We start from the raw sequence: 13226 nt of genomic DNA, 5'->3' as shown, positions 1-13226 counted from the left end.
GCTGAATTTGAATATGGTTCAAGTCTAAGTGAAGGTTTGTTTGAAATATGTCATATCTTATCTTATTAAAAGTAATGGTTCAAATGGATTTGATTCATCCCTTATTCGTACGAGATTAAAGAAAAGTATACGTGGAGCTAAATTGTTTAATAAATACTAATGAACTTGCACAGATTATTGGGACATCGATGATCCAAGATGGAGTTGTCGACATTGTGGTGCCATGATGTGGTACGAAGAACGACTTGAAAAACATCGTAATTCTGAAAACCCAAAGTTCTCAATGTGTTGTTTGCAGGGAAAGGTTTCTCTTGATAAACTATTAGATCCTCCGCCAATTATTAGAGATCTCTTTCTAAACAATGATAGAAAAAGCAAGCATTTTTTGAAGCATATCCGTTCTTTCAATATGATGTTTTCATTCACATCTATGGGAGGTAAAATTGTCAATGATATAAATGATGGGAATGGACCCCCAATGTTTGTAATGAATGGTGAGAATTATCATCAAATAGGAAGTTTGCTGCCACCTCTTGGATCGAAACCAAAGTTTGCTCAATTATATATATATGACACAGAGAATGAAATTAATAATCGAATGGATTCCGTTAGGTACAAGTTTATTTCTAAACAAGTAGTTTTAAATTGCTGAATTTTAAATATTATTTACTATTATTTTCTTAATTTTATATTCTATATTGTATTTGCAGAATGGAAAATGACAGATCATCATTGAGGGCATCTATTATTAGTGACATCAAAGAAGCACTTGATGAGTGTAATCCATATGCCAAAACTTATAGGATGGTCCGTGACAAGCTACAAGAAGAAAATGTTCACCATTTGAAATTAAGGCTTATAAGTAAAAGAGGACGTGATTGTCGAACACATAATCTGCCAACTGCATCTGAAGTGGCAGCACTTATTGTGGGTGATTTTGATTCTGCAGATGCTGAACGGGATATTATCGTAGAGGAGAGATCGGGGCTTTTGCAACGTGTTTATTTGACAATGCCATCATATCTACCTTTACAGTATCCAATTTTGTTTCCACAAGGAGATGATGGATTTCATCCAGGAATACCATTAAAGTTCTTTAATGAGACCACAAATGCTAGACAAAAAGTTTCAGTCAGAGAGTGGTTTGCATATAGGATTCAATATAGAGAGTCAGAGCATCCACTTTTACTACTTTCTAGAAGACTGTTTCAGCAATTTTTGGTTGATGCATATAGCATGGTAGAGTCTTCAAGATTGAATTGGTACAAAACACATCAAAAAGACGTAAGAGCTGAGATGTACAAGGGACTTACAGATGCCATACTTCGCGGAGAAACTGATGCTGCAAATGCAGGAAAAAGGATAGTTTTGCCATCGTCTTTTACAGGTGGTGCACGTTATCTAATTCAGAACTATCATGATGCCATGGCAATATGTAGATGGGCTGGATATCCCGATTTGTTCATCACTTTCACTTGCAATCAGAAGTGGCCTGAATTACAAAGAGTATTGACGCAACAGGGACTTAAACCAGAAGATAGACCAGATTTGCTTTGTCGTGTTTTTAAGATTAAACTTGACCAATTGATTAAAGACATAAAGGAAGGCAAAATATTTGGCAAAGTCAAGGCAGGTAAGTATTGATAGATCAAGCTCCTATTTTGATATTTAAAAAAACTAAATAATTTATATCATTGATTAAATTTATAATTTTTTTTTTATATTTACGTTACAGTTGTTTACACCATAGAGTTTCAGAAGCGTGGATTACCACATTCCCACATACTTATTTTCTTGCATCCTGAATTTAGATGTCGAACAGCCAATGATATTGACAAAATTATATCTGCTGAAATTCCTGACAAAAATCTTGATCCTGTCTTATTTCAAATTGTAACGACACTGATGATACATGGTCCCTGCGGACGTCAAAATAAGAACTCACCATGCATGCAGAGTGGAAAATGCACAAAACATTTTCCTAAAAGATTTGTTGATAGTACTACAATCAGTGACGATGGATTTCCTTTATACAAAAGAAGAGATAATGGTATCACTGTAAAGAAGGGTGGTATTGAAGTTGATAACAGGTTTGTTGTACCTTATAACAGAAATTTGTTATTGAGATATAATGCTCATATAAATGTTGAGTGGTGTAACCAATCCCGTTCTATAAAATATCTCTTCAAATATGTCAATAAAGGTCAGGATCGTGTTACGGCAACATTTTATCAAAGTGCTGGCCAAGGAGAGAAAAGATGCGTAGATGAGATACAATTGTATTATGATTGCAGATATTTATCCTCATGTGAAGCAGCTTGGAGATTATTTTCCTTTGATATCAATCATAGAGAACCTGCCGTTGAGCGTTTGTCTTTTCACTTGCAAAATGAACAGTATTTAGTTTTTGAGGATGATGTTCCATTGCAAGATGTAATCAACAATCCAAACTCCCACGTGACAAAATTCTTGGGTTGGATGGATGCAAATAGAAAATATCCTGAAGCAAGGGGCCTTACATATAGTGAATTTCCTTCAATGTTTGTTTGGAATAAACGTAGCCGTGAGTGGACAAAGAGAAAAAAAGGATTTGCAATTGGAAGATTACAATTTATTCATCCAGGAAGTGGTCAACTATATTACATGAGAACCTTGCTTAATCATATCAGAGGAGCAAAATCATTTAAAGATATTAGAACAATAAACAATGTTGTTTATGACTCATTTAAAGATGCTTGCTATGCTCTGGGATTGTTGCGCGATGAAAAAGAATTCATTGATGCCATCATAGAAGCAAGCCATTGGGGGACATCTTATTATTTAAGGAAGCTTTTTGTAACCTTATTGGTTCTGGACCAACTTAACAAACCAGAATTAATTTGGAGCAAAACTTGGCAATATATGAGTGATGACATTTTGTACCGGCGAAGATTAGAACTCCAAATTGAAGGTATGATGATCTTACAATATGATTAAATATTTATTTTTAAAATAGTGTTTTGAAAGAAGTATTTTTTTTTCACTGTATCATCATTGTTTTGATTCCAGACACCAAGAAATTTCTAATATAATAAATGTTCTTACTTCTTTGAATATATATGGGAATGAATTACTGGTATAAATTATTTAGAAAAGATATATTAGTTTCTTCTACAAATCTCTAAGCTACGATTTCTATAAGTATGAAATAAGTGGGATATATGTTTTGATAATTATTTATAACAGCTTATACATATTTTCCTGACTTTAATTTTAATTATTGTTTTCGGTTACCATTTAAAGCCATTTAATTTTCGTGACTTTAATTTTCATTACAGCTTATACATATTTTTGTATTTAAAGCCATTTAAAGAATTGCTTGATACGAAAGTGGTAGTATCAAGTGGAAAACAGTTTAAATTGGTATTTTATTTTCCTTACTCTTTATGCTATAATCTAATAATGTATTATTCTAATATTAAATATAATTGTGTTAATTCAGATTTAGTTTTGACTGATGAGGAGTTACAAAATTTTGCTCTTGCTGAGATAGAGAAATTACTACAATAACACAACTTTGAAAGACTTTCCTGCTATGCCACAACCAGATATGTCATTGTTATCTAATGGTCAGAATAGACTCATACAAGATGAACTTAATTATGACAGACAAGCTTTGGCTATCGAACATGAAAAGTTGGTGTCATCGATGACTTCAGAGCAAAGAGGGATATATAACAGTATAATGCAATCAGTTGCTCGAGGTAAAGGTGGACTTTTCTTTGTCTATGGATATGGGGGAACAGGAAAAACTTACATTTGGAGAGCTATATCTGCAGCTATAAGATCAAGAGGTGAAATTGTGCTCACTGTTGCTTCAAGTGGAATAGCAGCGTTGCTAATACCAGGTGGTCGAACTGCACATTCAAGGTTTGCTATTCCATTAAATATTGATGAATTTTCTACTTGCAACATTGCACCAAATAGTCCTTTAGCTCAGTTGATAATTATGGCTAGACTTATTATTTGGGATGAGGCTCCAATGATGCACAAATATTGCTTTCAAGCTGTTGATAAAACTTTTAGAGATATTCTCAAGTCCTCCAATCCTAATAGTAGAAATATTCCATTTGGAGGTAAAGTAGTTGTTTTGGGTGGTGATTTTAGACAAATTCTTCCTGTTATACCGAAGGGAACAAGAGAAGATATTGTGCATGCCAGCATTAATTCATCTTATCTATGGGATTTTTGTCAAGTAATGACATTAACCAAGAACATGAGGCTTCAAACTGGATCGTCAGGATCTGATGTAAATCAGATGAAGCAATTTTCTGATTGGTTGTTGAGCATTGGAGAAGGAAAAATTGGCGAGGATAATGATGGAGACTTAAACATTGAAATTCCGGATGATATGATAATTAAAAATTCAGGAGACCCCATTGCTTCTATAGTTGCTGATACTTATCCATCTTTCTCTGGGAATTTTCATGATCCATCGTATTTTCAAGATAGGGCTATTTTGACACCAAAAAATGAAGTTGTTGAACTCATAAATGATTACATGTTATCTTTGATTCCTGGTGAAGTTAAAACATATTTGAGTTTTGATACACCATGTGAACAAAGTGAAACTCTTGATGGTCCATATAATATTCTTACTCCTGAATTATTGAATACCATCAAAGCTTCAGGCCTACCAAATCATCAATTGAAATTAAAGGTTGGTGTGCCTGTTATGTTGCTCAGAAATATTGACCAATCATCAGGATTATGTAATGGCACGCGTCTCATTATTACTCAACTGGGAAATTTTGTGCTTGAGGCGAAGGTCATTTATGGAAATAATATTGGCCAAAAAGTGTTTATTCCGAGGTTGTCATTGACTCCTTCTGACATGAGAATTCCATTTAGATTTCAGCGCAGACAATTTCCCATATCTGTTTCTTTTGCAATGACGATAAATAAGAGTCAAGGTCAATCTCTTAAACATGTTGGGATCTACCTTCCACAATCTGTTTTTACCCATGGTCAGTTATATGTTGCAGTTTCTAGAGTTACTTCACGAGCTGGTTTAAAACTTCTTATCACTGATGATGATGGTAATGCCACTAATAAGACTTCAAACGTTGTTTATAAGGAGGTCTTCCAAAATATGAACAACGTACGTTACTTATTCTATGCTAAATTATTATCAAATTTTATTTTATTTTTTATTTAACGAATTATTTTAACAACTTAATTTTCCTTTGCCGGTTTAGTCCATTGGTTGATTATGCTCTTGAATGATATTTGGGTGGTTAGAAATTTTTTACTTCAATACTGTTATATCTCAATATATAAATATAAGAACTCCATTAATTTATGTGGTGTTTATTTTTTTTTTAATATAGGTGGATCACTAATAGTACAAATTCAAACGGTTTTGATGCATATTATTTATGGTGTAAGTTTGTTCAAATTACTATTTTAATTCCTTTACAACATTTGTATTTCTATTTTAATTTACTTTATTTTTGTTCAATTGCAGGAAAAGTCAGAGAAAGCAACAATTGCTAATTACTCTTTTAACCTTTTTGTAGCCAAGGATGCTTCTTCTGTCTTCCTTTGCAACACCATCTTTGTTCTCTGATTCAATGCTAGCATCAGCTCATGTCTTTCATATTCGTTCTTTCTACCATCTTTTTTAAGCTGAAGAACTTCCTTTTCACGTGAAGCTTTCCGTAACCTAAATTGTTCAGATTCCTGCTTAATTTTGTGTTGCAGTTGAACCTTTTGAGATTTAATTCTTTGGATCTCATCCTGCAGTTTCTTTGCAGCTTCATTACCTTTCTGTTTTTGTCTCAACATATGAGCCTGAGCATCCTGTTTCTTCTTCAGCTAAGAGACCTGTTATTCAAGTGTATTTAATTTTTGAAGATATTATTCTTTTAGTTTGTGAATGCTATTACCAAAGATGGATTTGAGTTCTTTAATTCTCCTAGCAAATATTTTTCTCATATTACAACTCAAGAAATTTCTTTTCATAATTTTGTTTGATAATTGAAGTATTGTTAAAATATATAGTTTTTTTATTTTAAACATTAATATTTTTATTATAAACATAAAATATCTATTAGAAATTTGTCCCGTGCAACGCACGGGTAAAAGTACTAGTTATCAACTAAATTAAAATTGTATAATCTCGATTTTTTTTTGATAAAAATTCAACCGCCACCGTTCGTTTATAGTCTCTCCACCATAATTTTCAGAATCTATTATTAATAACTTTTACCAAACGGCACGGTATTGCCGTATTGCTGTGATTTTACACATTTTCAAACATTAATTTGTTTTTATTTCTGAAAAAAAAAAGGTTTGTTTTTATTTCAAAATATATCCAAGTAGTATATAAGGAAGTACCCTTCTCGTTGCACTGCACTTGGACGCACGTACATACATAAACAAGCAGGTAAATCATCACGTGTCTTCCTTCTACTTGCACTTCTTAGGTTTCACTCGCGATTTTTCATATACTGTTTCCCCCAATTTTCTTCTTCCTCCGCCACTTCTTTTTCAAAACCCTAATCCTCTCTCTCTCTACAATCATCCATGGACGCTCTCGATTCAAATCCTCCAATCGATCCACCTCCCCAAACCGACACCACATCAGATTACCCCAACCAATCTCAAACCCTAACTCCCGAAAACGGCATCAACGGAAACTCACCCGAAAACGGCCAATCCGCCGCCGCCGATAACAATCCACTGCCACGTATCGCGAATCAATTACTCTCCGAGAACGGTTTGACCGGCAACACCCGAAGCGGAACCGATAAGGATCAATCAGGCGGCGAAGAAGAGACAACCAGCAAGCGCCGCCGTAGAAGTCGGTGGGATCCACAGCCAGATTCAAACGATCAGACTAGCGGCGAAACTGGTGCTGGAACGAAGAAAAGGAAATCACGCTGGGCAGACGATGAGCCGAAACCGGTAATTCAGCTTCCTGATTTCATGGGTGGGATTGAATTTGATCCGGAAATTCAGGCTTTGAATAGTAGGTTACTTGAGATTAGTAGAATGTTGCAATCTGGTTTGCCTTTGGATGATCGTCCTGAAGGGGCTAGATCTCCTTCGCCGGAACCGATATATGATAATATGGGAATTAGGATTAATACTAGAGAGTATCGTGCGCGCGAGAGGTTACAGAAGGAGAGACAAGAGATTATATCTCAGATTATTAAGAAAAATCCTGCATTTAAGCCGCCGGCAGATTATAGACCACCGAAGCTTCAGAAGAAGCTTTATATACCAATGAAGGAGTACCCTGGTTATAATTTCATCGGGCTTATTATTGGTCCTAGGGGGAATACTCAGAAACGGATGGAGAAAGAAACTGGTGCTAAGATTGTGATTCGAGGGAAAGGGTCTGTGAAAGAAGGGAGGTTGCAACAGAAGAGGGATTTGAAACCGGATCCTTCGGAGAATGAAGATTTGCATGTTTTGGTGGAGGCTGATACTGCGGATGCGCTTGAAGCTGCGGCTGGTATGGTGGAGAAACTCTTGCAGCCTGTGGATGAGGTTTTGAATGAGCATAAGAGGCAACAGCTTAGGGAACTTGCTGCTTTGAATGGAACCATTAGGGATGAAGAGTATTGTCGGCTGTGTGGTGAACCTGGTCATCGTCAATATGCATGTCCTACAAGGACTTCAACGTTTAAGAGTGAGGTTGTTTGTAAGCATTGTGGGGATGGTGGTCATCCTAGCATAGATTGTCCGGTGAAGGGTGCTACAGGGAAGAAGATGGATGATGAGTATCAGAATTTCTTGGCTGAGTTGGGTGGTACTGTTCCTGAATCTGCAACAAAGCAAACTAGTACTTTGGCAATTGGGGCGGGCAGTTCTGGAAGCAATCCACCTTGGGCTAACAACTCAGGTTCGGCTGGTAGTACACCACATCCTGGTTTAGGGTCTGGTGCAGTTAAAAAGGAAATTGATGATACAAATTTGTACATTGGATATTTGCCGCCCACTCTTGAGGATGATGGCCTGATCCAATTGTTTCAACAATTTGGTGAGATTGTTATGGCCAAAGTTATTAAAGATCGAATGACAGGGTTGAGTAAAGGATATGGTTTTGTGAAGTATGCTGATATCACAATGGCAAACAATGCAATTGTGGCTATGAATGGTTATCGTCTCGAGGGCCGAACCATTGCAGTGAGAGTTGCGGGTAAGCCTCCTCAGCCTGTTGTGCCTCCTGGCCCACCTGCGTCGGCTGTGCCCACTTATCCTGTTCCAAGCCAGCCACTTGGCGCATATCCGTCCCAACAATACACCGGCGGTGGTCCACTTGGGAGTGCTCCTCCTCCTCCTCCTCCTGGGAGTTACGGTGGTACTCCAGTCCCATGGGGACCTCCTATTCCTCAATACAATCCTTATGCTCCTCCTCCACCTGGGTCAACTATGTATCCTCCTATGCAAGGTCACCCTATGCCTCCTTATGGTGTTCAATATCCACCCATGCCGACAGGTCCCCCCGGTGCCACACCCCCGCCTGCGACTTCTGGTGAAATGCAGCAGAATTACCCTCCTGGAGTGCAGTCTGATAACAACACATCTACTCAGTCTGTACAGACCAACATGTATGGGAACACTGTACCTTCAATGCCACCAGCAGCTCCACCAACATATCCTGCATCTTATGGTTATCCTCCTCCACCTTACTACAATGCAGTTCCTCCACCACCTCCTCCTTCTGCCCCTACAGACCAATCCCACAACATTGTAAACCCCCCTTGGGCTAGCAACCATTCCGCCCCACCTCCTCCTTCATCTGCAGATCAATCCCAAAGCATTGGAAATGCACCTATGCCTCCTCCTAACTCATCGACGGAGAAGACATCATATGGAGCTGATTCAGAATATGAGAAATTCATGGCAGAGATGAAGTGATTTAGGTTCATTTTCGAAAGGTATGTTTGTGATCTCTTGATATATCTGTCATATACTTTAGAATCCAATTTCTAACTTGTTTTGTCATAAAGATCAGTTTTTCATTTATTTAATTGATTAAAACCTTTTTATAGTTGTTGGACTTGCATTTCTTTTTCAGAGATAAAGTTACCGTCCTTGCATATAAATGCCAATTTTAGACATTTTCCAACCCATGAGCATCCATGAAACTTACCTTTTGTGTGCTTAACTGCATAGTTTGATGCTGTTGTTGCACATCTGAGTGGGATTTTTTTGATGCAACTTGATGGTTATTGTTTTTCTGATCTATGTTTTGTTCATTAGTACAGTATTAAATTTATGGCTTAGTCTTAAAACAATTTTGGAATTTGGATGCTATTTTGCATTCCAAGTTTTTTTATCAGTTATATATGTGTTTTTGCCTGTGAGTATGTTTTTCTGCAAATAGGAGTCAAATTATTTTTAGTTATATTAAAAATATACAATTTTCTCTGTTAACTTTCTTTCACTTGAATTCCACCTGGTCTTTTGTACAACTGAAGGACTCTTACAGAATAATGGGCAAACTTTTATGACTGTGAGTATATTTGACATTGGCACAAATTGTTCCTTAATTTTATGGTGTCTATTGAAGCAGAAACCAGTTACAGTTTTACGGTGCAGATATAAAATCCCTTGGATGAACTGAAAAGATGGAACCTCTAGTTTGTGTTGTTCGAAATCCATATGATGATAATGTGTGTATATTTGAATGTAATGTGTTACAGATTACGTCGATGAATTTCATTTCTTATACTTGAATATCTGTCTCTGTTTCTTCACTCTAGGGTGTCTATTCTCACACTGTCATTATGCATTAAATCAGCACTGACCTTCTGTATGTTTACTTTATATTTTATCATGATTTTACGTTTCTTAACCCTTCATTGTTATGATGTAACATTGTGACAGGCCTGATGTTTCTTGGAGCTCTTGTGAACCTGATTTCCTAACCTCTTGCCATGTCTTTCTTGGAAGTTTGGGACTCACATCTTTAACCTTGCTGTACTGTTATGAAATTTGCAGAGAATTCGAGCTGGAAGTTGAGACACATTAACCTTGCTGTACTGTTATAAAATTTGCAGAGAATTCGAGCTGGAAGTTGAGACACTATCTTCATATAGCTGGGGGCAACATCAAATGCTTACGATTGTTATGATAATTAATCTTTTTTATTGTGTAGGACTTTATACTCTGCATTAATTTCTGTGGCATTTTAATTTTTCACACCGTAATGTCTGGTTGCTAATGTTTCTTTTTGAAAGCTTGTTTGAACTTTATGGCAGCTGGCACCTGGTGTTTTTTGTTTATGTTCTTCTATTGTCACTTTCAGTTGATTTTGTTTGTTCGAAATTGATTCTAACTTTTGATGATGTCCTTTAATCTTTTGTTTGAGGACTAATTCTCTCATTCTCTTAATTGTTTGGTGCTGAAGCTGCCTTTTTGATGCCTTTAATCACGCATCTCATCCCGAAGGTAATTGTGCCTTGCTATTTATTTTAGGCATTTCGGGTTGGTATAAGAGATTTGGCTTTTAACAATTCGTGTGTGACAGGTATAAAAGACTTCCAAATGAATTTTTGTTTCTGTCATGATAAATGTCCGACTTCGGTGGTGTTTTTATTTTGCCTATAATTAATTTTCTTAGCTGACAAGGTGTTATTATGAGCACCAAGTTATTGTATCGTGGTACAGGAAATTATCAAGTTTCTGATTTGTTTCTGAAGTGATCATAGGTCCTGTGGACACCATCGATGTTTTGGGCATTTAATGAAGGCTGAGGTGAAAATCTTTGTTGGTAGTGTGTGCTGTCCACTTGTGATTCGTTTAGATGTGTTTCTGGGTGAAGATAGGATAAATGATCATACAATTTGAGTTTGTAGAATTTTACCCACGTTTTCCTGTTAATACCGGCTCTTTTTAAAAAAAAATTAAAACTAACAATTCTGTTGTATTGTGGTTAGGGAAGTTTCTAAGTTTTCTAATAAAATACTGGAGCTTACTAGTTCACAAATTGTGTCTATAAGAATAAGGGAAAGAATATTGCTAGGAATTCATTTTTAACACACTTTTTCAACACATTTATTTATTGAAGTTCACAAATCTCACTAAATCTACTTGGGTGTTTGAGTTGGCGGAGATACATTTGTATTTCAGGTCAATAAGAGAATGTGTTGGAGATAATGTATTAGATAGTATATTGATGTCATTCACAAGTTAATCATTTTAAGATTTGTTGTACCAAGTTAATGTTTGTCATGGTTTCATGGCAAATAGGCAGATAAAATCTCTTCCTGAAATTGAGCTCTTGATCTTTTAAACCTTGTCATAAGATGTTTTCAATTTTTTGGTAGTAAATAAGGTTTTTTTCCACTCTTTTTTGGTAGTAATAAGATGTTTTCAACTTGTTTTTAAAACTCATTACAGTTCTTTATTCCCTTTTCAATTGCAGAAATGTTTATTCTCTTTTTAATAATAGATATAGTTTACCCTTAGGTCGTTCTTAGTAGTAAGGCTTGGATTGGGTGGAGAGGTAGTATATCATGTTAGGTGCCTTATATCGATTGTTAACATCCAAATATATACCACTTGTCAAGTTTGACACGAACATTAAATTGGAAATTGAGGTGTTTTTGATAGCAAGCATAAACTCAAGGAACTGATGATCTTGTCCAGTTTTTAACCGATTTGACGAGTTTCTTGTTGCAGTTTATTCAAACCAAATATGGTTATATGGTTCTTGGTTTAGATTGAATGCTTTGTTTTTAAGAATGTTATTAGTAATGCATTTGAATGCATGTCACACTGGGTTTTTAAATTTTGTTGGTAATGCATATGAAGTCATGTCTTTTATTTACACTCAAACTATAGTAATGGACACCTCAATTTCTTTTGAAAAATGGAGAGAATCCTTACTCCACAAATTATGGCTCACATCTTTGTGTCATACCATCAAAACTTTAGTTTCATCGTCCTGAGTTGTATGAAATACAACACCTCAACTTGTGAAAATTGGTGTAAATCTCAAATTCTGAGAAGTTTTTGATTAAAATCATATGAAATTAAAGTGGTGTTTCTTTTCAAATGTATTTGGAATATCCTATATCGAAGACTCACTGCTCAATGAACAAGTTCATCACTTTCAAATAAACCTATTCAACATCATGTAAGAAAGACTTTAAAGTTATAAATAGAATTGATTTAAGTTATTTACATTCAAAGATTGAAAGACAAACACGATAGTTTTTAGGCTTACACAAGTGCTTAAGCATAACCATGTGTTAGGCAGATGGTACACTATTGTCTAAGCATTACGAGAGGCTTGATGCCAAAATATAATAACTGATGTCTAGAATAATAAATTTGAGGCATTTAAATCTTGAAGTTGGGATATATTAGGAACTTAAGTACGAAAAACTAAATAAAGTTTTCAATATGAATTCTTTGCTTTACAATGCAATAATTTCAAATACATAATCTAAAAGAGTAGACATCATCATAGTGGAAAACATCATCATAGGGGAAAACTTCATCCAACAGAATGATAGTAATCATTGAGTTCTTTAGTAAAACCTATTGTATTAACACTGATAATAATGTGTGTATCCTTCAACTTTAGTTAAACCCAATGAATATCTCATTACCTAACTACTCGAATTAAGATAAGATGTAACTTGTATTAAGGCCAATAATAATAATGTGTGTATCCTTCAATGCCTACAATCATCATCTAAATTCACATATGTACCGTGACACATATATCTCATCCTTAGCTGTAGAAATTTTGGTGTGCTACCAAGACAGTTGAAGATAGTGAAATGCACGAAATGTAACAAGTTTGGACATAACAGTTGGACATGTAAGGGCAAAAATGTTGTTGACAAAAAGATTCCAAAGGGTGGAAATAAGCAACAAAAGAAAAAGCTGATTTAAGTGGACCATCTATGCAGTCTGTAGGCCCAACTGGTAGAAAAAAAAAACAAAAGGAGATGCTAGTTTAAGTGGACCTTTTATGTAGTCTGCAGGCCCAACTGGACCATCTGTGAATGTTGTTGGTGTTGAGTACAAAAAGAAGAAACATAAGACAGGCTAGGGAGGTTGAGGTTGTTATGTCTCAGGGATCACAAACTCCACAAACACAACCATCTCAAAATTAGATTACATTTAAGTTGGTATTTTTGTTTAGGTGGATGCAATTTATAGGTTTAATGTGCTGTCAATGTATACTCCACAAACATAATTTTCTTTTTGCTAGA

General features: G+C 35.6%; 1 protein-coding gene and 1 pseudogene across 1 annotated transcript; both read left to right on the top strand.

Moving 5' to 3' along the window:
• The first annotated feature begins 47 nt into the window (after positions 1-47).
• Positions 48-5608, top strand: LOC131620254 (uncharacterized; annotated as a pseudogene).
• A 775-nt stretch (positions 5609-6383) lies between these two features.
• On the top strand, positions 6384-10984 carry LOC131616843 (splicing factor-like protein 1). Its single transcript, XM_058888298.1, has 2 exons — positions 6384-8930; positions 9883-10984. The coding sequence occupies exon 1, from the start codon at positions 6568-6570 to the stop codon at positions 8908-8910; it is 2343 nt and encodes a 780-aa protein (XP_058744281.1). The 5' UTR covers positions 6384-6567; the 3' UTR covers positions 8911-8930; positions 9883-10984.
• Positions 10985-13226: the final 2242 nt, after the last annotated feature.

Source organism: Vicia villosa, linkage group LG7, assembly GCF_029867415.1.
Source record: "Vicia villosa cultivar HV-30 ecotype Madison, WI linkage group LG7, Vvil1.0, whole genome shotgun sequence".
Lineage (NCBI taxonomy): Eukaryota > Viridiplantae > Streptophyta > Magnoliopsida > Fabales > Fabaceae > Vicia > Vicia villosa.
Note: the sequence above shows the minus strand (reverse complement) of the source record. Positions and strands in the feature narration are given on the sequence as shown.